Below are 26026 nucleotides of genomic sequence, written 5' to 3' on the forward strand. Positions count from 1 at the left end.
TGTGGCACAAAGACCAGCAATATCTCTTTGAAGCACTAGAACAGTTATTATCAAAAGTATCAACATTGCAATTTTACGATCCTAGGGAGACAACTATCCTGGAGATAGATGCCTCACAGAAAGGTCTGGGAGCATGCATACCACAAAAAGGCAAACAGATTGCATTTGCTTCAAAATCTCTGTCCATAACGCATTCCAACTACTCCAATATCAAGAGTTGAACATTAGCTTTAGTGTTTCAAATCATGCATTTTAATGCTTATCTCTTTGGCAAAAGATTTGTGGTAGATACCAACCACAAAGCACTGGAGATGTTTTGGCGAAATTCATTGACCAGTGCACCACCAATACTGCAATGTCTCTTGATAAAGATTCAAGGTTACAACTGTGAGATTAGGTATAAGCCAGGTAACTTGATTATCACATTGGATACATTTAGCAAATTTCCTAACCCAGCAAAAACAGAAGATATATCCTTAAATCTACAAGTTGACTTCATTGACATCAAACTTGAAGCTGTTCTCCAAATTGATCTGGTACATTTTGTGCAACAGAAATGCCAGCAGCTACAAGAAGAAATGGCCAAAGATTTTACACTACAGAAACTGTGGAAATCCATCATCGAAGGATGGCCTGATTCAATTCAGCATGTCCACAAACATGCAAAACCATTTTACCCCTATCAGGACGAGCTAGGCATCCCCCAGAGAGTCATTTCTAAAGGCAAGCAGGTCATTATATCAGAATCTTTGCAACTTGACAAACTTCAACAATTTCATCACTCACACAGGGGCATAGATTAGATGAGAAGGCTCAGAAGAGAGACACAGTCAGTTGACCAGGTATGAACAATGACATCGAAGTCATAGTCAAGAGGTGCGAGGCATGTCAAGAGCATATGCCAAGTCAGCACAAAGTGCCATTGATTCCACATGAAGTTCCTCCCCATCCTTGGTCCAAAATTGCATCCGACCTCTTTCATGTCCGTGGCCTTGACTTCATCATCGTCATTGACTACTTTACAAAAGTACCCCATCATTTGACAATTGTACAATACTTCAAGCACAACTGTCACACACACTCTTAGTGCTATTTTCAATTTATTTTGTGTGCCTAGAAGATTGTTATAGATAACGGTCCACAATTTATTTGTACGCAATTTCAGGATATGTATGAGAAGTGGAACGTCAATCACACTATTCCTTCTACTCATTACCCTAGATCTAACAGCCTAGCTGAACAAATGATTTGCACGGTGAAATCCCTAATTTTCAAATGTAGACAGACCAAGCAAGATCTACACATTTGTAATGTTACATCTGAGAACGACACCTTTAAATGCAACTATTCCATCACCAGCAGAACTCAAGTTTGGCAGACCAGTGTATACCAATTTACTTACTCTTTCCCATTTTACTCTCTCAGAAATTGCAGAGCAACTTTTAAAACTGCAAGAGAAGATGGCCAATGTGCACGATAAAAATGCAGGTACAAAATTACCAAGTTTACAGTTGGGACAACAAGTTGCACAGAAGATACGTGGCAACCAGCCAAGGTGACAATGTCCTATGAAGTCATTACACACAAAGGTGCAACGGTGAGGCATAACTGAGGACAAATCCGATCCATTCTAGCTCCTCAACCACGTACAGTCCTACTGCATCTTGGACAAAATCCCAAATGCAACCAGGAACAACGTCCAAGAATGACAATTCCACAGATCACTGTGAGCAATTAAAGAAACCTCCCAACAAGATTACTATCACAAGATCTGAGCTTACCAGTAGATTACCTTTACACTTTAGAGACTCATAGATTCATCAGTTCTAGGCACTTATGTAATGGTAACTAAACATGAACATGTATTGGAACTGGGGGGGCAGGGGGAGTAGTATCTTTAAAAAGAAAGGAGGATGTTGTAATATGCCTTTAAGGGATATCAGCATGACATCACTAGAAAGGAAATGTGTCATGTGATCCAGTCTTAGTTTCACTTTTGCTTTGAGCCGAGCACGTACACACAGCTCTGATGCCTTCAAGCTTTATACCTATGTATAACTGTTCTCATGTGCCTAGTCTTAATAAACAGACCCACAACATGTTTACCCAATCCCCTATGAGAAATTGGTGCCTTGTGTCTTTTACAGTAAATAAGTCCAAGGTATTATGTCATTATAAAAACATGACACTTTCCAGCAGGAATCATTGCATGGTGATCATGAGCAGGAACCCAGAAATTTTTACAGGGGGCACAAAAGAAAAATGTAACATTCCCACTGTTGCCTCAGTACAGACAAAGGATGGAACCTCTGACCTATGCATCTAAATACCTTAAACAATTTGGAATGCATTCACTTGCTAAGTTATCAGGGGAGCTAAAGACACCCTATTTAACTAAATCTTACAAATATAAGTGGCAATGGAAGCCTAGTAGGAAAGTTATTTGTTCATTAAGATTTCTTACATTCTTGTCATTACTGTGACCAATAGCATTGACTTTCTGGTTACCCTTTTAGATTGTTGATCCAATATTTTAGCCTTTGATCATTTCAGTGATGTGGAACAGCATTTTAAGGATGAGTATTGAAGCTCTCTAGAAATCCATATTGAACTTACAATTTTGGAAAAAGTGACTATTTTATATTTGCATTTTCAGAGTAACTTTTTGATGGCTGATACGATTTACTGTTCAATCACTGGCTGGTTACTAAAACACATTGCTATCTTATTTCTCTTTATATTGTGGAAGAGGATTTCTGCAAAGAAATATCAGTATCTTTTTTCACTGTTATTAATGGCCTTATTTGCTGCTTAGAATCAATTAATTGAGTATACAAATGGTTAATGATCTAGTATACTAGAGAACTGTTAATTTGTCTCAGCTGTAGGTAAAAAGCTCTAGGATTCTTAAAGGCAAAATTATTTGCACCACAATTTAATAGTTGTAGTATAAAAGAATTTAATGTAGTATAAAGGAATAAAATTACTTAAGTGTTTCTAAATTGGAGAGGGAAAACTTTATATAAAATGACTGCTACTCCAGCTGCTTCCCGTGAGTAGTTCTAAAGCATAAAACAGGATTAGAAGGAATAACTTTAGATTCAATGAACAAATATCTATCTACCTATCTATCACTTAGGATTTTGAAGCAGTTTAGGAAATATCCTTCCTCTTTAAATATTTCTACTAGTCTGCTTGACAAGGTACAAGTGATATCAATAGAGGACAGTGGCTACCAATGCTGTGTATTTTGTTTTATACAGATTCAAATGAACTACACTTATTATTTACCAAAGCACAGAATAAGGAAATGTGTTTGTCACCTTCACCCACCGCCTAGATAAGTCACTGAAGGTAGCATTGTTGATTAGCTGAAAATTAAAACTTTTGCCAAAATGTGGTTCCGTGTGTAACGCAGCTTTTCAGTACCTCAAGGAAGTTTTCATTCTTCATGTGTGAATCTCAATACTGTGTTGTCAGACCTTTTCATTGTAAGGGACCTCATTTTCAAACCACACCATTTCCTTATTTGATGCACACATCAAAGTGGCAGGAGCCACTGGCCAGCTATCACACCATCCTGTTTAATGACATTTTTTTTTAACCTTGGGGACACCAAGACCAATTCTTCATCTCCACTGCAAGCCAGGCTGAAATCAGCTAATTTGCCATGGATAGGAATTGAACGTGAGATTCGACTGGTTTGAATCTCTTAGTACCACAACAGGTGGTGCATTTACTCACGAAACCACCTGGAAGGAATGAGGGAGAGTCTAAAGAAAAATGGTGAAAATTAAGGGGAGAATGGCATTAGGCCTCTGAATATCTCAATCCTGTAAGAGTTTTTTTTCATTCATTCACAGGATGTGGGTATCACTGGCTAGGCCAGCATTTATTGCCCATCCCTAATTGCCCTTGTTCAGAGGGCATTTAAGAGTCAACCACATTATTGTGGATCTGGAGTGGAGTCACATGTAGGCCGGACCAGCAGATTTCCTTCCCGAAAGGGCATTAGTGAACCAGATTGGTTTTTGCGACAATCGACAATGGCTTCATGGTCAACATTAGACTTTTTTTAATTCCAGATTTTTCAAATTCCACTATTTGAATCCAGGTCCCCAGAGCATTACCCTGGGCCTCTAGATTACTAGTCCAGCGACAATACCACTACGCCATCGCCTTCCCTCATAGGGAATAGAAAAGCCAATGTCTTATGTGTGGGCTGCTTTGTCCTGGACAGTGTCAAGTTTCTTGAGTGTTGTGGTAGCTGCACTCATCCAGGCAAATGAGGAGTATTCCATCACACTCCTGACTTGTGCCATGTAGATGGTGAACAGGCTTTGGGGAGTGAGGAAGTGAGTTACTCGTTGCACGATTCCTAGCCTCTGACCTGCTCTTGTAGCCACAGTATTTATATGGCTAGTCCAGATCAGTTTCTGGTAAATGGTAACCCCCAGGATGTTGTTCAGTGATGGTAATGCCATTGAACATCAAAGTGCGATGGTTGGATACTCTCTTGTTGGAGATGGTCATTGCCTGGCACTTGTGTGGTGCAAATGTTACTTGCTGCTTGTCAGCCCAAGCATGGATCTTGTCCAGGTCTTGCTGCATTTGAACTTGGACTACTTAAGTATCTGAGGAGTCACGAATGGTGCTGAACACTATGCAAACATCCCCACTTCTGACCTTATGATGGAAGGAAGGTCATTGCTGAAGCAGCTGAAGATGGTTGGACTGAGGACACAACCCTGAGAAACTGACCTCCAAAAACCATCTTTCTTTGTGCTAGGTATGACTCCAACCAGTGGAGAATTTTCCCCCTGATTCCCATTGACTCCAGCTTTGCTAGGGCTCCTTGATGCCACACTCTGTTAAATGCTGCCTTGATGTCAAGGGCAGTCACTCTCACCTCACCTCGGGAGTTCAGTTCTTTTGTCCATGTTCGAACCAAGGCTGTAATGAGGCCAGGAGCTGAGTGGCCCTGGTGGAACCCAAACCAGGCATCAGTGAATAGGTTATTGCTAAGCAAGTGCTGCTTGATAGCATTATTTAAGACCCCTTCCATTACTTTACTGATGATCGAGAGTAGACTGATGGGGCAGTAATTGGCTCGGTTGGTTTTGTCCTGCTTTTTGTATACGGGACATATCTGGGCAACTTTCCATATAGCCGGGTGGATGCCAGTGTTGTAGCTGTACTGGAACAGCTTGGCTAGGGGCACAGCAAGTTCTGGAGCACAAGACTTCAGTACTATTGCTGGAATATTGTCAGGGCCCAAAGCCTTTGCAGTATCCAGTGCCTTCAGCCATTTCTTGATAACACGCGGAGTGAATCTAATTGGCTGAAGACTGGCATCTGTGATGCTGGGGACCTCCCAGAGGAGGCCGAGATGGACCATCACTCAGCACCTCTGGCTGAAAATTGTAGCAAATGCTCCAGCCTTTTCTTTTGCACTGATGTGCTGGGCTCCTCCATCATTGAGGATGGGGATAAATGTGGAGCCTTCTCCTCCAGTGAGTTATTTAATTGTCCACATCCATTCATGACTGGATGTGGCAGGAGTGCAGAGCTTAGATCTGATCCATTGGTTGTGGGATCGCTTAGCCTGTCTATCACTTGCTGCTTATGCTGTTTGGCATGCAAGTAGTCCTGTGTCATAGCTTCACCAGGTTGACACTTCATTTTTAGGTATGCCTGGTGCTGCTTCTGGCATGCTTTCCTGCATTCTTCATTGAACCAGGGTTGATCCCCTGGCTTGATGGTAATGGTAGAGTGGGGGATATACCGGGCCATGAGGTTACAGATTGTGTTCAAGTACAATTCTTCTGCAGCTGATGGCCAACAGCACCTCATGGATGCCCAGTCTTGAGTTGCTAGATCTGTTTGAAATCTATCCCATTTAGCACAGTGGTAGTGCCACACAACACAATGGAGTGTATTCTCAATGTGGGACTTTGTCTCCACAACGACTGTGCGGTGGTCACTCCTACCAATACTGTCAAGGACAGATGCACCTGTGGCAGGCAGGTTGGTGAGGATGAGGTCAAGTATGTTTTTCCCTCTTGTTGGTTCCCTCACCACTGACACAGGCTCAGTCTAGCAGCTATGTCATTTAGGACTCAGCAAGCTTGGTCAGTAGTGGCTCTTGGTGATGGACATTGAAGACCCCCACCCAGAGTACATTCTGCACATTTGCCATCCTCAGTGCTTCCTGCAGGTGGTGTTCAACATGGAGGAGTACTGATTCATCAGCTGAGGGAGGGCGGTACATGGTAATCAGCAGGAGGTTTCCTTGTCCATGTTTGACCTGATGCCATGAGACTTCAAAGGGCCTGGAGTCAATGTTGAGGGCTCCCAGGGCAACTCCCTGCCGACCATACCACTGTGCCACCACCTCTGCTAGGCCTGTCCTGCCAGTCCGACAGGATAAATCCACGGGTGGTGATAGTGGTGTCTGGAACAATATCCGTAAAGTATAAAAACAAAAAACTGCGGATGCTGGAAATCCAAAACAAAAACAGAATTACCTGGAAAAACTCAGCAGGTCTGGCAGCATCGGCAGAGAAGAAAAGAGTTAACGTTTTGAGTCCTCATGACCCTTCAACAGAACTGTAAAGTATGATTCCTTAAGGTGCTTGGTGACACAGGAAATTCCTCTTGAACATTGGGCCCATCTTCAAGTGTAGCTGTGTCCTTGTTTTATCGCAATCTTGTTGTTATTTAACTGATAACTGCTGTAAATCACGTGAAGTTAAATTTGGCAACAGTGGGAAGGAATCAGGTTACTGCAGCTGGCTTAAACTTTGTTTTTCTCTTCAACGTGATTTGCTTAAAGCTTCCTTTCCTGAAGTAGTAAGAGGCCCTGTTTAATAGTTAGGGATTCAAGATATGTTAGCAGAAGGAAGTTGAAGGAAATTGCTTCACCCAGCAAGAGCCAACAAAGTCCTGTGTATATGTTTTTAAACCTGCCTCTGCCTGAGTGAGTTTGGATACTGTAACTTGTAAAGCTAGTTGCAGCAGTTGTCTTTGCTGAGTTCATGAAAGAGGTTGTACAAGATGGGGGAGGGGAGGTGACGGAGGTGGGGGGGGTGTGCAGTGTGGGGGGAGGGGGGGTGGTGGGGGGAGGTGGCAAGTTAAAAGTCAGTATGTTGTTCTACTACCGTAGCTGCCCTTTGGACTTGGTGTTGGGGGTGGTGGGAACTAATGAAGCTTAGTCCAAGGATTTCACTGATTACAGGAATGTAAGCTTGAATTCTTCCATAACAGGGAAAAACGATCCACCTTCTACGTGATTTCTACATCTGAGGAGGTGAGTGAGTTTTTTTTCAACAAGCACAAAAGATCACTCTCGCCTACTTTCTGTACAAAGCATGTATTTTTCTGAGTGATTCTTATGGACGAAGCTGGACAGTTGCCAGTTTACAACATTGTAAACATTGTTTCATGTGGCTCCATACTTTGTTCTAAACTGATCCTTTCATTTTAAACTGATTCCTTAATATGTAAGCCTCTTTGCTAAATATATTCTTGTTAATGTCTTTGAATGATGTCTGTTGAAGGTTAATGTGGCCAAAGATTTAAAAAGTGAAACAAAAGGCATCCAGTTTTGAATTGATCTGTTGGCCAATAGAGTATGAAAAATTAGCATAATGCACCTAACCATTTGTTATTCGTGGAATTTGTTGTACACAACAATTAGCTGGTGTGTTTCCTTATGATACAATAATGAGTCCACTTCAAAAAGTAATGACTCATTAGTAACAAAACTGCTTTGGAACGTCCTGAGGTCGTCCTGAGGATGAAAGGTACTAAATAAAGACATGCTTTTTTTTTTCCTTATCTCCAATGTCTTGTGAGTAAAGGCACAAACTTAGTGTGCCTTTACAGACTCGGAGTTTGGCTCTGATGTCCTCTATGACTGAATAGCTTATCACTTATTATGCATCATGTCGAAGGCCCTTGCAGTGAGTTGCCATCGTCTGTGAATGCACATCTCAGTGAGAGTCACTAAGTCAGTGCTCTCAGGAGATCAGGGAGAAAGGGGGGGATAAAATCTGGCCTCACTTTAAATATATTTAAAAAAAACACTGATCCCCTTTAGAGTTTCCCTGCACTCTGCATTGTCCTACACAAGAATGCAAGCTGAAGGTTTACACTCAAGCCGACGTCACTAATAATCAGGATATAGGTGACAATGGTAAGGTTGTAGTTATTGCTCAGACCTAGTTGCCCTCAGAAGATGATGACTTTTCTCCTTGAACCACTGTACTCCTTATGGCAGCAGTGCTCCCACAAAGGTGCTAGGTGGGGAATTCCAGGATATCGATCCACCAATGTTAAAAAAAAAGTGTCATGTCCCAGTCAGGGTGATGTGTGGCTTGGGACAGAACTTGCACATTTCTATTCTGGCTCCTTGAGAATTAATTCACAGAGGAGGGAGATGCTCATGGCCATAAGGGGTGACTCTTTCTTCATCTTTCCCACTTTTTCCCCATCCATCCTCCTGGATTCAAAACACTTGATGGCATAAGTTACCAAACTCAAATTCTCAGAATTGAGGGAAACCCTAAAATCATCTGCTAACTGTCAATAAATGTCTGTAGCTTTATGCAGCTGTTGGCCTACTGTGATGCTCATTTCTATTAGTTTATATGAATAAAAATGTTTTCTGGAATAATTTAATGTATTCCTTTTAAAGAACTGATGACATTTTTTGAAAAGTAATAAAGGAGATCCCTAGGGAGTATGTCAGTACAGCAAAGGTTCACCAATTCATGAAAGTTTGAATTGACAATATGACAGTAACAGACAGGATAAGCTTATTTATCTGGAGGAAGGTGAGGCTAGGTAAAAAGTTAGAGGTGTAATATGCTAATGAGGAATATGCAATTTCCATTTGCAAATATGAAAAATGGTTTTGGTTTAGCAAAGTATGTGTGATTTCAGTGAGATCCAGATGCCTATTAAAAGGCTGCTCCTTACCAACTTTGTTTAAAACAATCCTTTTGTGTGAACTTCTCTTCCGTTGAAAATATGCATTTGTTTGTAAGGGTCTTCAATGCCTGTTTGAGGCTAATTTGTTTTAAAGTCAACCTTCACATTGTGATTACGTTTTGCGCAAAAGGTGCCGTCCAGTTTAGGGTGAAGGAAAGTGCCTTTTCGTTTGTCCTTTTTCTCTAGGACATTGTGTTTGATGTTCAGCTACAAGCTGGCACCTTGCTCTCACGTATGCTTGTTGCTATAAAAACAAAAAACTGCGGATGCTGGAAATCCAAAGCAAAAATTTTACTTAGTTCTGTTGAAGGGTCATGAGGACTCGAAACGTCAACTGTACTCTTCTCCGCCGATGCTGCCAGACCTGCTGAGTTTTTCCAGGTTTTTCTGTTTCTGCTTTTGTTTTATGTTTGTTGCTAATCAGGTTAGAAAGTGAGTGTTGGCGGACTAAGTGACTGTGAGAAATAGCACAACTGAGCCCAGATCTTTCTTCACATAATTTTCAGCAGGAGTCACTAGACAGTAATCATGAGTGAAACATTGGATTATTTTTATTTCATTCCTGTACTCGTCTCTCCATCAACTTAGTGATACTGAGATCCTCTACCACTGCAGTTCAAGCTGAGATTACAGCTAACTGTGTAAACTGGTGTGTCTGTTTTAAAAAGAAAAAACTCTATTTGTACAATGCCTTATTAGAAATGTCATGAAGCACTTCACATACAATGAATTGTTTTAAATTGCAGTGACTGTTGGGAGGCAAATGTAACAATTTTGCACAAGATCCCACAGAAAGCAATTAGAGGAATATCCAGACATCCTGTTTTTTGATGGTGTTGATTGAGAGGGGAAAGTTGGCCAGGACACGTATTGAGGAGATTCTTGCAGTACTTTGCATAATGCCATGGGCCTTTGTCGAATCATAGAAGGATACATCTCAGAAGAAGGCTATTTGACTCTTTGTGCCTGCGCAGGCTCTGTGAAAGAGCTACCCAATTAACCCCACTTCCTATTTTATTTTCCCTGTAGCCTTGAATTTTTTTTTCAGTTATTTGTCCAATTTCCTTTTGAAAGCTATTATTGAATCTGCTTCCATCATTCTTTGAGGCAGTACATTTCAGATCATAACTCGTGCAAACTTTTTGCCCTTCATGTCGCTTCTGTTTCTTTTGCCAATTAACTTAAATCTGTGTCCTCTGGTTACTGACTCTCCTACCAGCAGTAACAATTCATCCTTATTTATTCTTATCAAAATCTTTCATGATTTTGAACACCTCAATCATATCTCCCATAACCTTCTCTGCACTAAGAAGAACAATGATATTTTCTCTCATCTCTCCACTTAATTGAAGTCTTTCATCCCTGGTATCATTCTACTAAATCTCCCCTGCACCCTATCTAAGGCATTGGCATCTTCCTAAAGTGTGGTGCCCAGAATGGGCCACAGTAATCCAGCTGGGGCCTAACTCATTTTTTAATATAAAGATTTAGCAAAACTTCCTTACTTTTTCACTCACTTCTATTTATAAAGCCAAAGGTACCCTGTGTCGTTTTAACAACCCTCTCATGCAGCTTGTCTTGCCACATTCAAAGACGTGTGAATGTACACCTTAAGTCTCTCTGTTTCTGCACCCCATTTAAAATTGTACCATTTGCTGTTCCTCAGGGTAGTGTCCTAGACCCAACTCTCTTCAGCTACTTCATCAGTGACTTTCCTTCCATCATAAGGTCAGAAGCAATCGCTGATGATTGCAAAATGTTCTGCACCATTCACGACTCCTCAGATACAGAAGCAGTCCATGTCCAAACGCAGCAAGGCCTGGACAATATCAAGGTTTGGGCTGACAAGTGGCAAGTAACATTTGTGCCATACAGGTGCCAGGCAATGACCATCCCCCACAAGAGAGAACCTAACCAATGGCCCTAGACATTCAATGGCATTACCATTGCTGAATGCCCCACTATCAACATCCTGGGGGTTACCGTTGACCAGAAACTGAACTGGACTAGCCATATAAATACTGTGGCTGCAAGAGCAGGTCAAGAGGCTAGGAATCCTGTGGTGAGTAACTCACTTCCTGACTCCCCAAAGTTTGCCCACCATCTACAAGGCACAAGTCAAGAGTATGATGGAATACTCTCCCCTTGCCTGGATGAGTGCAGCTCCAACAACATTCAAGAAGCTTGACACCATCCAGAACAAAGCAGCCCACTTGATTGGCACCCAATCCACAAACATTCACTCCCTCCACCACCAACACAGGGTGGCAGCAGTGTGTACAATCTACATGATGCACTGCAGGAACTCCAGTCTCCTGAGACAACACCTTCCAAACCCATGACCACTACCATCTAGAAGGACAAGGGCAGCAGACAGATGGGAACACCACCACCTGGAAGATCCCCTCCAAGTCATTCACCACCCTGACTGGGAAATATATCATTGTTCCTTTACTGTCGCTGGGTCAAAATCCTGGAATTCCCTCCCTAACAGCACTGTAGGTTTACCTACACCACATGGACTGCAGCGGTTCAAGAAGGCAGCTCACCACCACTACCTCAATGGCAATTAGGGGTGAATAATAAATGCTGGTGCACACATCCCATGAACGACTTAAAAAAAATTTAGTTTATACTGCCCCTTCTTCATTCTTCCAACAAAATGAATCACTTCATGCTTCTCTGTGTTAAATTTCATCTGCCACGTCTTTGCCCATTTCACCAGTCAGGCTATATCCTGAAATAAAAGCAAAATACTGTGGAGGCTGGAAATCTAAAATAAAAACAGAAAGTGCCGGAAAAACCGGACATCAGTGGAGAGAGAAACAGAGTTGATGGTTCGAATCCAAAGTTTCGGGCGCTCGGCTGAACTGGAAGACTGTTAAATTGTGTGTGATGACGTCGGGCATCGGCTTCCATCTCAGTGCAAGGGCACCACCTCTGTCACACACATTTCTGAGGTGGCAATGCTATGACCCCCAATGTCACCTCACAACCTCTGTAATAAAGTTTGCTGCTCCTGCTGTCTATTATAAGGCACTGACGAGGCCTGGACCTATGGAAAACATGAGGGACATTCAGGGCATTGAAACAAAATCTTGCTTCATAGCTTTACCAAAGTTGCAAACAAGCAACAAAACATAATATGGTTGCCAAAGTTGCACAAAAACAATACATAGCACTGATGAAATGAACGCATGTCACCTGTGAAAACCCCATCCTGTGCTCACGGTGCCTTAAACTTACACTTGCGAGTGCTACGTCATTGTGCCTCCCCAGTGGCATTGGAGGCAGGTTGCTGACTATGCTGTTGTGTCAGCCTGCTGGCCGGTGGGGCCTAAGCAGTCTCCACCTGGGACAGTGCGGTCAACGACATGGCTGGGCACTCCTTAGTCGTTGCGACCTCAGAAGATGCCACGGTCACTTGCAAAGGAGCAGAGGAGCTGCTGCCCTTGTCCAGAGTGCTGTGAGATGAGCCCAGAGAGATGACAGGCTGCTTGCCCGCCAGCATGAGGTATCTCTGGACCTTCCTGCTCACCATTGATGGATGGGCACCAAGCAGAAAGACTAGATGCCTAATCCATCTCTCACACTGGCAGTGACCTCCTGAACAAAAACAGAATTACCTGGAAAAACTCAGCAGGTCTGGCAGCATCGGCGGAGAAGAAAAGAGTTGACGTTTCGAGTCCTCATGACCCTTCAGCAGAACTGAAGACCTCCTGAGATCACCGTCTTGTGTGAGGGCTTGCTGGTCCTAATGCGACCCCAGGGATGCTGATTCTTTTCCTGGAGCTACCTCTCATGAGAGTCACCACTCTCTTAACGAAGGAGGCTGTGCACTCGGTGCTCAGGGTCAATGCAGTGCTCAAGCTCCGCCTGGACTCCTCCATGACAGAGACCATGGTATGCAGACCCTAAGGAATCTCTGCCAGATCTGCCCCGGCATCCCGCTGGACATCCAGAATTTGCCACCTGATGGACGACTCTCGAGGTTCATCATCTGCCTCGGACTTGGCATGGCCCTGGACTCCAGCAGTTCTCCGACTGCCGGCGTCCTGGGCGCTCTCTGCCTCCGCCAGCTCCTCATGCAAGTGTGATGTGTCCTCACCACAGTGCACTCGAAATGAAGCCGACACGCTATAGCACTCGAGGTGCCTGTATCTGTTCTGGTGATTAGTGCAGAGAGTGGATGTAATGCGGGTGCATAGCTCGGCAATTTTTCCTCAGGTGTCAAGGTGGGGAGGGGTCCTCAGGGTCAGCCGCACATTGTGAGAATGGCACTTCTGAGGGAGAAACAGAATATGTCAGTCTAAGAACATCATCGTTAAGTGTCTGTGCAAGCACGACAGTTGCTTGCCAAAACAGACACATGCCTCACTGAGGCACTGTGAGTGGCCAAGCAATGGGTACTCTGAATTTGAACTTCCCATTAGAGACCCTGCCACTACCCTGCCCTTCTTGCACACTCCCCCAGTCTCTCATCTGCACACTGCGGTCTTCCAGTCCTCCGAGACCCCTGCCTCTCCAAGACCCCTGCCTTTCCGAGACCAGAGGACCTTGTTCCTCACTCGCACTTCTTGTCCAGGGCATCCATCTCAAACCTGGACAGGATCAGGATGTTGGGCACCCCACCATCTGTTCATAAGCTCTCCAGCGCTTTATGGCATCTCTTCTCCTGAACGTAAGCAACTGCATTCATTAGCCCATCCTCTACCTGCAACACCATTCCAGCCTGACGACCCCCCCTGGATAGCCAGCTTGAGGTGCCTGTCAGATGGGCACTCCTCATCCTTTTATACACACAAGATGAGCAGCAACATCTGCCACCCTTGATAAGCACAGGAATATGTGTCATCTGGCACTATGCATCTCACACCTCTGAGCGCAGCAACTTACGGCCCCCTCCAAGACATCTATACTCAGTTCCATGCCAAGTTGGTCCTCGCTCTGCAGACTGCAAAAGATCATCACAGTATCACAGCATCCTTACAGTGCAGAAGGAGGCTATTCAACCCATCGGGTCAGCATTGGCTTTCTGAAAGAGCATTCCACTCATTCCCACTCCCCTGCCTTATCCCCGTAACCATCATTGAACCATTTCTGGCACTGGATCCATGTGGGGCGCACTATATCATGCCCACTCACCTGAGCAGCCACCTCCGTCCAGGCTGCCTTCGTCTGGTGGCACAGCCTTCTCTTGCCATCCTGCAGCATGAGTATTTCACACCGGGCACTGACTGCCTCCACTAGAGCGTGCAGGCAGTCAATTAAGATTCGTGGGGCAGAGTGTCCACCAGCATTGACATCCCATCTGCCATGCCCAGCAGGCAGCCTTCAGGGCGCTGCTTGGGCTGGCCCTTAATTGGCCAGCCAGTGTGAAATTGCATCATTCCAACATTCGCCAGCGGAAGCAGACACTGCCCACCGATCACGCGCACCCAGTGAGTGTGAAATTCAGGTCATTAACTCTGTTTTTCTCTCTTCACAGATGCTGCCAGACCTGCTGAGTTTTACAAGCACTTTTCTTTTTATTTGGGTCCTGAAGCCTGTTGCTATGTTATTGCTGTTTATAACATGTCTGAGTTCCATGCCATCTGCAAACTTTGAAATTACGCCCTGCATACCAAGTCCAGGACATTAAACATATTAAAAAGAGCAGTTCCTCCAACGCTTATCCCTGGGGATACCACTGCACACTTGCATCCAGTCTGGAAAACACTGTTCACTGCTACTCTCTACTCCTATCCCTTAGACTGTTTTGTACTTATGCAGCCATTATCCCTTTAATCCCATGGGTTTCAATTTTGCCAACAATCTATTACTTAGTCAAATGTCTTTTGAAAGTCCATGTCCACAACATGAACTGCATTACTATCTTCACCTTTCTCCATTACTTCATCAATGAACTAACTATTGAACCAATAGATCAGGATAGGGCTTTGGATTAACATTGTATCACATTAGATTTGTTTATATGCTCATGCCTAGGTACAAATCTGTGACTAAGCCAATCGAAGCTTGAGCTGGATAGTTTTTTTCATAGGCTTCCACTCCATGGTGTTTTCAAAAATTTGTTCATGGAATGTGAGCACATTTGGCAATGCCAGCATTTATTGCCCATTCATCCTTAAGAAAGTGCCGGTGAGCTGCTTTCTTGAACTGATGCAGTCCAGGTGGTATAGGTACACCTATAGGTACACCTGCTTTTTAGGATTGGAATTCCAGGATTTTGATCCAGTGACAGTGAAGGAGTGGCAATATATTTCTAAGTCAAAATGGTGCGGGACTTGGAGGGGAACTTGCAGGTAGTGATGTTCTCATGCATCTGTCTTTGGTCTTCCAGATGGTAGAGGTCACAGGTTTAGAAAGTAATATTGAAGGAGCCTTGGCAAGTTGCTGCAGTGCATCTTGTACTGTACTACACCTCGGCAGCATAATCTGAAGACATGACAGCATGTTCTGCATGTACACTGGCAACACCAAACTCTAACCACCACTTCTCAAACCCTCCACAATCTTTCTGTTGTCACCCTGCTTCTCTGGTATCAAGTGGCCTGAGGAAGCTGCAATTTTTTTCTTATTAAATATTAGGAAACCCTAATTCATTGTCTTTGGCTTCTTCCACAAACTGTGTTCCTTTGTCACTCATATCGGCCCCATGCTGGTCCACTGTCTCAGGTTCAACTCTTAGCAATCTCAGCATTCTATTCAGTCCTAATCTGTTCCAGAAAATTAACAAGACTAGCCTTATCAATTTTGACTATAAGTATGAGACAGATGCTGGAATTCAGGTTGCACCTTGATTCTTCAATTATTCCCCACCAGCTGGAAGGCTCAAGACAGGAGTGTAATGGAATACTCACCATTTGCTTGCCTGGGTGCAGCTGCACCAGCACTCGGGAAGCTCAACACCATCCAGGATGCAGCAGTCTGCTTAATCAGCACCCCTGGCAATGAACTGAATATTTGCCCTCTGCACTGCCCAGCATACTGTGGCTGCAGTATGCAATATCCTAGGATGCATAGTACCAACTCACCAAGTTTAGTTGGACAGCACCTTCTTCCCTCTTGGCCTTTTATCACCAAGAGCAACAAAATCATAAGAATGACATTGCCTACAATTTCTTCTCCTAGTGACATGTGTGACAAAATGCTATTTGTTGAGCAAGCCAAATCCCGGAGGGAAACTTGTCTTACTGATCATAACCTTTTTTTTTGTATTTTGAAAATAAGGGGAAGAACTACTGATCCCAGAAGCACAGTTCCCCAGTAACACTGTTAGGATTTTAAGGTTATAAGGTTTATTAACAAGAAGGAAAAACACTTAAGCACACAAGATTGAAGTTACACAGTTAAAACAGTTTTACAAAACATCCCCAAAAACTCTACTTGGTCAGAACACACAAGTAAACTACTTGGCAACAGTTCCCTGGTAGATTTTCGATTATAAAAATCCAGTAATATTACCCAAGACAAAAACTGCTGTCACTTTAGTAAAAGTATACCACACGACTTCTCATTCTCTTCAGCTCTGCTGTGGTAATCCCAGAAAGTTCAGAAACTAGCTGCTTTCTGAAAACAAAGACTTCTTTGGCTTGAAAACTCGATGACTGATTCAAATTGACAACTTTCACGCCTTTTCCCAACACAGATCTGGTCTCAGGACATCTCCTCCCACACAGCCGCATAACTTGGCTCAACATCTTCCCTTAAATATCCTTTTCCCCTTTCATCTTGGATTCCATTGTCCTAAGCATCGCTTTGAACTCAACTTTCCAAAATATAAAAATGTTCTATGTTTTCCTATTGCCTCCACTTTTGGGTCAAATAAAATTTAATAACCTTCCCTTGTTTACTTATGAAACCTTTGTAAATTGTAAAAGTCCCTTTTCACTTTTAAACTCTCCTTTGAAATTTAACAATTGAAAAGTCAAGTCCCTACCAATCAGCTAATGAAAATTTTAAAACCCAACCTATTTACTTGTAATTCTAGATTCACCAAAACCTCTTATAACAAATGCATGCATCTAGCACCTTTACCTTTCATCTCTCAGTTCCCAGAGACAAGCTATCTTTACTAACCTTCCCCCAGTTGAATTATTCATGGACACACACACACACACACACAGACACACATGCCTTCTTTACAGAATACTGCCATATTAAAATAATGACACCCATCTTCACACATGCCATCCTGCCTTGAGTAAAAGCTGCTGTTCCTTCATGACTTTTGGGTCAAATCCTGAAATTCCCTAAGAGACCACTGTCACTGCAAGGATGACAGTTCAAAGAGAAAGTCCACCACTACCTCATGCCAGTTAGGAACAGGCAATAAATGCAGCCTTGCCAGCATCACCCACATCCCGAGAACAACAGAAAATGAATGATGGATTTTGCTTCAGCTTTAATCCTGTCTTCAGTGTATTCTGTGTTTTAGTCCTGACCAGAAGGGTAGGGAAACCTTTCAGATCTCTGAATATTGAAGCCTACCAGAGCATCAGAGAGACACAAGGCAAAGCATAGCATCTGGAAAGAGGTTTCTACCATTTTCATAATAAAATGGAAGTCCAAGTAGTCCTGAATCAATTTGTTTTATTTCTCCTGTCCATTGACTGAATTGCAGTACCTCTTGTATATGGGATCTTGGGATTCACAAATAGAGGTATTGAGTACAAAAATCAGAGAAGTTATGCTGAACCTTCATGAAACTGTTTGGTTATAACTAGGGCATTGCATTCAGTTCTGGTTGCCACACTTTAGAAAGGATGTGTGGATCCTTAAAAGGGTGCAGAGGAGATTTAGCAGAATGATTCCAGGGATGGGGAATTTTAGCTACAAGGTTAGTTTCAGAATTTGGGTTTGTTTTCTTTGGAGCAAAGGACATTGAAGGGAGATTTGATAGAGGTGTGCTAGATTATGACAGGTTTAGATAAGGTAGGTGTGGTAACACTGTCCCCATTATGGTGGAAGGACTAGGGGACGTGGATGCAAAGCTTTGGTCAAGAGATATTGTGAAGAAGAACTTTTTTATACAGCAAGTGGTAATAACCTGGAACACTCTGCCAATGAGGGTGATGGCAGCAGAGACAATCAATGATTTCAAAAGGAAATTGGATGGGCATTTGAAGGAAATAAACTTGCAGGGCTATACGGATGGAGCGGGGGAGCGTGACCGACTAGTTTAAGAGCTGGCATGGACTTGATGGGTGGAATAGCCTCCTTCTGCACCGTAAATTACTTTGACTCTGTGTCTGTTCTATCTAAAGAATTACAGTGCTGCTGCTGATTTTTTTAACCTTTCTAATTTTATTGTCCTTTAATTTCTAGCAGTGCCCTTGTGCTAATCAGTAAACCACAATCAACATTTGTAGCTTTCTAATATTGATATAGTGCTGGAGCAGTTGATGATTGTTGGCTGGAATGCAAGGAGATTTGTTCCCTTTCTCTGGTGCAAAATTATTGTTGTCCATTAAAGGAATAATTATTTTTCCTGTATCAATTCTAGAGGTATCATTTTTATCCTCTCGCAAAATGGGATATTTGTACCGTTCATTTCTCTTAAAAGGATGGTAATGCCATAATAGTATCATAGTGTTAAGTTCCTGGAAAAATCCAAGTTCCAAATTCCAATAAGTTTACCAGCAGGAAGAGAATGTAGTGTGCCAAATCTTGTACAAACTGCCGTGCCAACTTTCATCCTGTCCTCCTTCATCTGCAATAAGTGTAGAGAGTTCATGGATTTCTGGCCACAGCTGCCAGACCATTATTGTGGAGGCGGTTCCCCTCCACAGTGCGGCTGCAGCATAACTATCTTGGTTTGTCAGTTACAGAGGACTGGACCCCAGTCTGCTGCGAGGCTGCCTCCATGTTTCACCTGCTGTGTGGGACCCACCAGCTGATGGGAAAACTCCACCTGGCCTCAGAACATTAGCCTTAATTGGCTCTTTAATTGACTTAATGGGCTACCCGCTGCTTGTGGGAGGGTAGCTACATCTCCCACCACCCACTGGCCAGTGGTGGAACTAACCTGGCAAACCATCACACTGCTCTCCACCAATTTTCCGGCCCTTCCGCCTCCAACGGAAATTGAAACTTTTGCCTGAGATGTTTTTCTCCACACTCTTTCTCAAAGGTGTAGGGGAGGAGCCATAAATTAGACAGAAAAGTTAAGCTCAGGTGGCAAAGCAAAAGTTGAGTAACTGAAAAACAATGCATTTGGCAAGTCTTCAGCATAGATTTTAATCTGGAATTGGTCAAATGACATAATTAGTCACTGCCAACATCCTGGAAATTATTATAATTCGACACACATTAACATAGTTTTGGAAGTGTATTCTAAGGCAAAGATCTGTTAGTTCAAAGAATCTGATTGGTTGAGGAATTTTCAGCTCTTTGTTCCAAGCTTGCTAGAAGTGAATCGGTGCAATTTACTAATGTGTTTACAACACTTACATGGATTTACTTTCTGATTGTGAAGGTGCTCTAAAACAATTAGATCATCCCTTCGCTATTTTACACTAAAATCCTATATATAATAGACACAATGTGTGATTGATCTTGATCTTGCTGAACGGAACAGCCTTTCAATATTTAATACTGCATATCCTCAGGTATAGGAGACTTTGGACCTACATTTTATGATAAGGAAGATTGTATTTGCATTTGGCATCTTATCCTCCTTACTGGTTCAGTTAAAAAGACTTTTATATGGAGCTCTGATATAAAAGCACCCTTATTGCTCACCTTAGGAGTGGAGAAGTACTTGTACACAGCAAACTGTAAAGAGGATTTCTGCAAGGTGTCTTGCTTGGGTGAGTATTGTCCAGTGACATGCTTTATTGGTGTGACCCACTGCTGCAAGTGGATAAAAAAAGAGAAGTTGTGGAATTTTCAGGTGCTTTTAGATGTATAGTTGCAGGTCAGCGCTGTTGGTGCCCCTGCCTTAGCCCGATTCATTCGTGCCTCTTTTTATCACCTCCATCTCCACTATTTCGGTGTTCTCCTATAGCCATCCTCCCATCCTCCACACTCTGTAAATTTCAGCTCATACAAAACTTTGCTGCTTGTATTTTCTCCCACACAAAATCCTGTTCACCAGTCAGCCTCGTCCTTGCTGATTTATATTGGTTGGTCCTCCATTGTTTTCAACCAAATTTTTTATTGCTGTGTTTATATTCGTTTATATCTCTCCCTATTTCCTCCAACTCTGTAATTTCCCAGAACACTGTTTCTTTGACTCTAGTCTTTTGAACATCCCCATTCTCTTTGTCCCACTGTTGTCACCTGTGCCTTCAGTTATCTAGGCCCCGTGCTCTGGTGTTCTCTTCCTCCATCTCCTCTTTCAACATTCTCTTTAAAACTCACCTCTTTGAACAAACTTTTGGTCACCCCTGCTTTGGCTTGATATCCATTAAGCCTCTGTGAAGTGCCTTACGATATTTTTCTACATTAAAGGTGCTTTATAAATGCAAATTGTTGGTGTTATTGCTTTTAAGGCTCATTGCGATTTTTAAAAACTAGAGCATTGTAAGTTTTGAGCTCTGCATTATTTTTAAAATGACAAGTCTGTTCTCTTATTTCTCAAGTTTGTCCCTCACCCAGCAGAAAAGATATCGGCTTTTCTATTCCCTATAAGGGGGAGGTGATGGCGTAGTGGTATTATCACTGTACTAGTAATCTAGAGACCCAGGATAATGCTCCGGGGACCTGGATTCAAATGATGGAATTTGAATTCAATAAAAATCTGGAATTAAATAAGTCTAATGATGACCATGAAAGCATTGTCAATTGTTGTAAAAACCCATCTGGTTCACTAATGTCCTTTAGGGAAGGAAATCTGATGTCCTTAGCTGGTCTAGCCCACATCTGGCTCTAGACCCACAGCAATATGGTTGATTCTTAAATGCCCTCTGAAATGGCCTAGTAAGCCACTCAGTTGTATCAAACCACTACAAAGTCTCGAAAAAGGAATGAAACTGGATGGACCACCCGGCATCGACCTAGGCACTGGAAACGAAAACAGCAAACTCAATCCTGTCGACTCTGCAAAGTCCTCCTTATTAACATCTGGGGGCTAGTGCCGAAATTGGGAGAGCTAGTCCCACAGAGTAGTCAAGCCAACAGCTTGACATAGTCATCCTCACGGAATAATATCTTACAGATAATGTCCTAGACACCACCATCACCATCCCTGGTTATGTCCTGTCCCACTGGCAGGACAGACCCAGCAGAGGTGGAAGCACATTGGTATACAGTCTGTTGGGAGTTGCCCTGGGAGTCCTCAACATTGACCCTGGACTCCATGAAGTCCATTGGCATCAGGTCAAACATGGGCAAGGAAACCTCCTGCTGATTGCCATGCACCGCCCTCTCTCAACTGATAAACAGTGTTCCTCCATGTTGAACACCACCTGGAGAAAGCACTGAGGGTGGCAAGGGTGCAGAATTTACTCTGGGGGACTTCAATGTCCATCACCAAGTAGAAGCACCACTACTGACCGAGCTCGCTGAGTCCTAAAGGACATAGCTGCTAGACTGGGTTTGCTGCAGGTGGTGAGGGAACCAACAAGAGGGAAAAACATACTTGACCTCATCCTCACCAAACTGTCTGTCATGGATGAATCTGTCCATGACAGTATCAGTAGGAGTGACCACCATACAGTCATTGTGGAGACGAAGTCCCGCCTTCACATTGAGGATACCTTCCGTCATGTTGTGTGGCACTACCACCAGGCTAAGTGGGATAGATTTCGAACAGATCTAGCAACTCAAGACCGGGCATCAATGAGGCGCTGTGGGCCGTCAGCAGCAGTAGAATTGTACTTGAACAGAATCCGTAACCTCATGTCCTGGTATATCCCCCACTCTACCATTACCATCAAGCCAGGGGATCAACCCTGGTTCAATGAAGAGTGCAGAGGGCCATGCCAGGAGCAGCACCAGGTATACCTAAAAATGAGGTGTCAATCTGGTGAAGCTACAACACAAGACTGTTTGCATGCCAAACAGCATAAGCGGCAAATGATAGATAAAACTAAGCAATTCCACTACCAACAGATCAGATCTAAGCTCTATAGCCCTGCCACATCCAGTCGTGAATGGTGGTGGGCAATTAAACAAGTCGTTGGGGGAGGAGATTCCACAAATATCCCAATCCTCAATGATGGGGGAGCCCAGCACATCAGTGCAAAAGATAAGGCTGAAGCATTTGCTACAATTTTCAGCCAAAAGTGTTGAATGGATGATCCTCCTCCAGAGGTCCCCAGCATCACAGATGCCAATCTTCAGCTAATTCGATTCACCCCACGTGATATCAAGAAACGGCTGAAGGCACTGGATAGTGCAAAGGCTATGGGCCCTGACAACATTTCGGGAATAGTACTGAAGACTTCTGCTCCAGACCTTGAAGCACCCCTAGCCAAGCTGTTCCAATACAGCTACAATGCTGGAACCTACCTGGCTATGTGGAAAATTGACCAGGTATGTCCTGTATACAAAAAGCAGGACAAATCCAACCAGGCTGATTACCGCCCCATTAGTATACTCTCAATCACCAGTAAAGTAATGGAAGGGGTCATCAACAGTGCTATCAAACAGCACTTGCTTAGCAATAACCTGCTCACTAATGCCCAGTTTGGATTCTGCCAGGGCCACTCAGCTCCTGACCTCATTACAGCCTTGGTTCAAACATGGACAAAAGAGCTGAACTCCAGAAGTGATGTGAGAGTGACTGCCCTTGACATCAAGGCTGCACTTGACCAAGTGTGGCATCAAGGAGCCCTAGCAAAACTGGAGTCAATGGGAATCAGGGAGAAAACTCTCCACTAGTTGGAGTCATACCTAGCACAAAGGAAGATGGTTGTGGTTGTTGGAGGTCATTCATCTCAGCTCCAGGAAATCACTGCAGGAGTTCTTCAGGGTAGTGTCCTGGGCCCAACCATCTTCAGCTGCTTCATCAATAACCTTCCTTCCATCATAAGGTCAGAAGTGGGGATGTTCGCTGATGATTTGCGCAATGTTCAGCACCGTTCGCGACTCCTCAGATACTGCAGCAGTCCATGTGCAAATGTACCAAGTGCTGGACAATGGACAATATTCAGGCTTGGGCTGACATGGCAAGTAAAATTTGCGCCACACAAGTGCCAGGCAATGACCATCTCCAACAAGAGGGAATCTAACCATTGCCCTTTGACATTCAATGGCATTACCATCACTGAATCCCCCACTATCAATATCCTGGGGTTACCATTAACCAGAAACTGAACTGGACTAGCCATATAAATACTGTGGCTACAAGGGCAGGTCAGAGGCTAGGAATCCTGCAGTGAGTAACTCACCTCCTGGCTCCCCAAAACCTGTCCACCATCTGCAAGGCACAAGTCAGGAGTGTGATGGAATACTCCCCACTTGCCTGAATCAGTGCAACTTCCACAGCACTCAAGGAGCTTGGCACTGTCCAGGACAAAGCAGCGCGTTTGATTGGCACCACATCCACAAAGATTCATTCCCTCTGCCACCGACGCACAGTAGCAACAGCGTGCACCATCTACAAGATGCACTGCAGGAATTCACCAAGACTCCTTCAGCAGCACCTTCCAAATCCATGACCACTACCATCTAGAAGGACAAGAGCAGCAGATACACCTGGAAGTTCCCCTCTATGTCACTCATCATCTTGACTTGGAAATATATCGCCGTTGCTTCACTGTCACTGGGTCAAAATCCTGGAACTCCCTTCCTAACAGCACTGTGGGTGTACCTACACCACATGGACTGCAGCGGTTCAAGAAGGCAGCTCACCGCCACCTTCTCAAGGACAACTAGGGATGGGCAATAAATGCTGGCCTAGCCAGCGGTACCCACATCCTATGAGTGAATAAAAAGAAATTTTGCATCATTTGTGTGGGGGCTGGCAAAGCACCTGATTTTGGAACTGACTGACATCATCCATACACCTCCATGGGTCACCTTTGCTGTAGATGCATAGTGTGTTAGCTCAAGTCCAGAATAGGTGAACCTATTATCCATGAGTGGATTAAGTGGCAATTTCAGCCAGCCCCACAACCAATTGTTTTCCTGTCATCATGCAATCAGAGTGAAAGGGGAATAGACAACATTAGATGGAACGTGATACCGACCACTGAAGTAGTCTCTCATCCAGCTACAGAATTGTAAGAATATAATACCCTGAAAACTCATAAAGCACTAGAATTGATCTTGATACCCCTATTGAGTAACTGGTTTGGAACATCTCTTCTTGCCCCTGATATGGTCCTTTCCAAATTCTCCCATAGACCCATAATAACCCACTCTGGTTTCTCTGCCTTGACCCCTCCACCTCGCTGGCTGGGAAGCAACCCAGTCACTCACCGCCCTGCCACCACCACCCCACCCCCCCCCACCCCACCCCCGCCACACCATCCCCCCCGACCCGAGCTGACATACAACTCGGGCCTTTTCCAACCCTTCCTTTCTTTCCCCCTGCCCATTTGAGAAGAAACTCTACACATCCCTTCCTCCTCCCTTTTGTCCTACCCCCGCCAACTCTTGCCCCTGGAACTCGGTCATCTGGTCATCTGTTCATCCACACAGGCCTCTGCACAGCAAAGATCTTTTTCTGACTAGCAGATGTAACGGGTGGTGTGCTACAGGGATCAGTGCTGGGACCTCAACTTCTTGCAATTTATATAAATGACTTGGATGAAGGGACAGAAGGTATGGTTGCTAAGTTTGCTGATGATACAAACATAGGTAGGAAAGTAAGTTGTGAAGAGTACATAAGGAGGCTACAAATGGGCATGGATAGGTTATGTGAGTGGGCAAAGATCTGGCAAATGTAGTATAATGTCAGAAAATGTGAAAGTGCCCATTTTGGCAGGAAGAATAAAAAGAAGCATATTACTTAAATGGTAAGAGATTGTAGAGCTCCAAGATTCAGAGGGTTCTGGGTGAACTAGTGTATGAATTACAAAAGGCTAATATGCAGGTAGAGCAAATAATTAGGAAAGCTAATAGAATGTTATCGTTTATTGCAGGGGAACTTGAACATAAAAGTAGGGAGGTTATGCTTCAGTTGTATAGGACACTGTACTGTGTATAGTATTGGCCTCTTTATTTAAGGAAAGGTGTGAATGCATTAGAAGCAGTTCAGAGAAGGTTTATTTAACAAGCATCAGGAATGGGCAAGCTGTCTTATGAGGAAAAATTGGACAGGCTAGGTTTGTATCCACTGGAGTTCAGAGGAGTAAGAGGTAACTTGATTGAAGCATTAGATCCTGAGGGGTTTTGACAGGTTGGATGTGGAAAGGATGTTTCCTCTTGTGGAAGAATCTAGAACTAGGGGTTACTGCTTAAAAATAAGGGGTCATCCATTTAGGACAGAAATGAGAAGAAATTTTGTCTGTGGGTAGTGAGTCTTTGGAACTCTCTTCCTCAAAAGGCAGTGGAAGCAGAGTCTTTGAATGTTTTCAAGGTGGAGGTAGATAGATTCTTAATAAACAAGGGGGTGAAAGGTTATCGGGGGTAGACGGGAGGTTACAGTCAGATCAGCCATGATCTTATTGCATGGCAGAGCGGGCTCAAAGGGCCAAATGGCCTTCTCTTGCTCCTAACTCATATGTTCGTATGTATGAAATCCTGCTCTGGGCCGCTGACCTCATTCTCTCACTAACCCCCTGCAAAATGAGACAAATACCTACCCTCTCTTTCTCCTCCCACTCACCCACACAAATGCAAATGCCTCCCCAGTAACTATGAAGAAATTTGACCATGGTCCATTGTAATCCTCCATCTCAATGAGACGCATTTTGGTCTAAGAGGTGCCACCCCAACTCCTCTGTTCTCCTAACCTCCTCTCCCCTCCCTAACCACTCATTTCTCTCTATCTACTTTCCCTGTCACCTCCGCCCCAATCCTGACTCCACCTACCTTGCTCAGTCTGAATGCTGCACTTGGGCTTGAATCCTTGTGTGCAACACTGGTTGATTCACAAATTGCTCATTACTGGGAGGAATTGTGCCTAAAAAAAAAC

General features: G+C 43.7%; 1 protein-coding gene across 5 annotated transcripts in view; it reads left to right on the forward strand.

The window, feature by feature from the left end:
• Positions 1-6862: 6862 nt before the first annotated feature.
• acacb (acetyl-CoA carboxylase beta) overlaps positions 6863-26026 on the forward strand; it is a 133387-nt gene continuing 114223 nt past the window's right edge. For 4 of the 5 annotated variants that reach the window (XR_013578235.1, XR_013578236.1, XM_078554432.1 and 1 more), the window contains exon 1: positions 6863-6979. Coding sequence is in view for 2 of the 5 variants with exons in the window: in XM_078554432.1 (XP_078410558.1) it covers positions 6954-6979 (26 nt within the window). In the remaining 3 variants the exon portion in view is untranslated. Of the gene's footprint in view, positions 6980-7138; positions 7310-26026 lie in introns of those variants that run through there. The other variant, XM_078554434.1, reaches the window with a different exon arrangement.

The sequence above is a fragment of the Cetorhinus maximus genome, chromosome 12 (assembly GCF_964194155.1).
Source record: "Cetorhinus maximus chromosome 12, sCetMax3.hap1.1, whole genome shotgun sequence".
Lineage (NCBI taxonomy): Eukaryota > Metazoa > Chordata > Chondrichthyes > Lamniformes > Cetorhinidae > Cetorhinus > Cetorhinus maximus.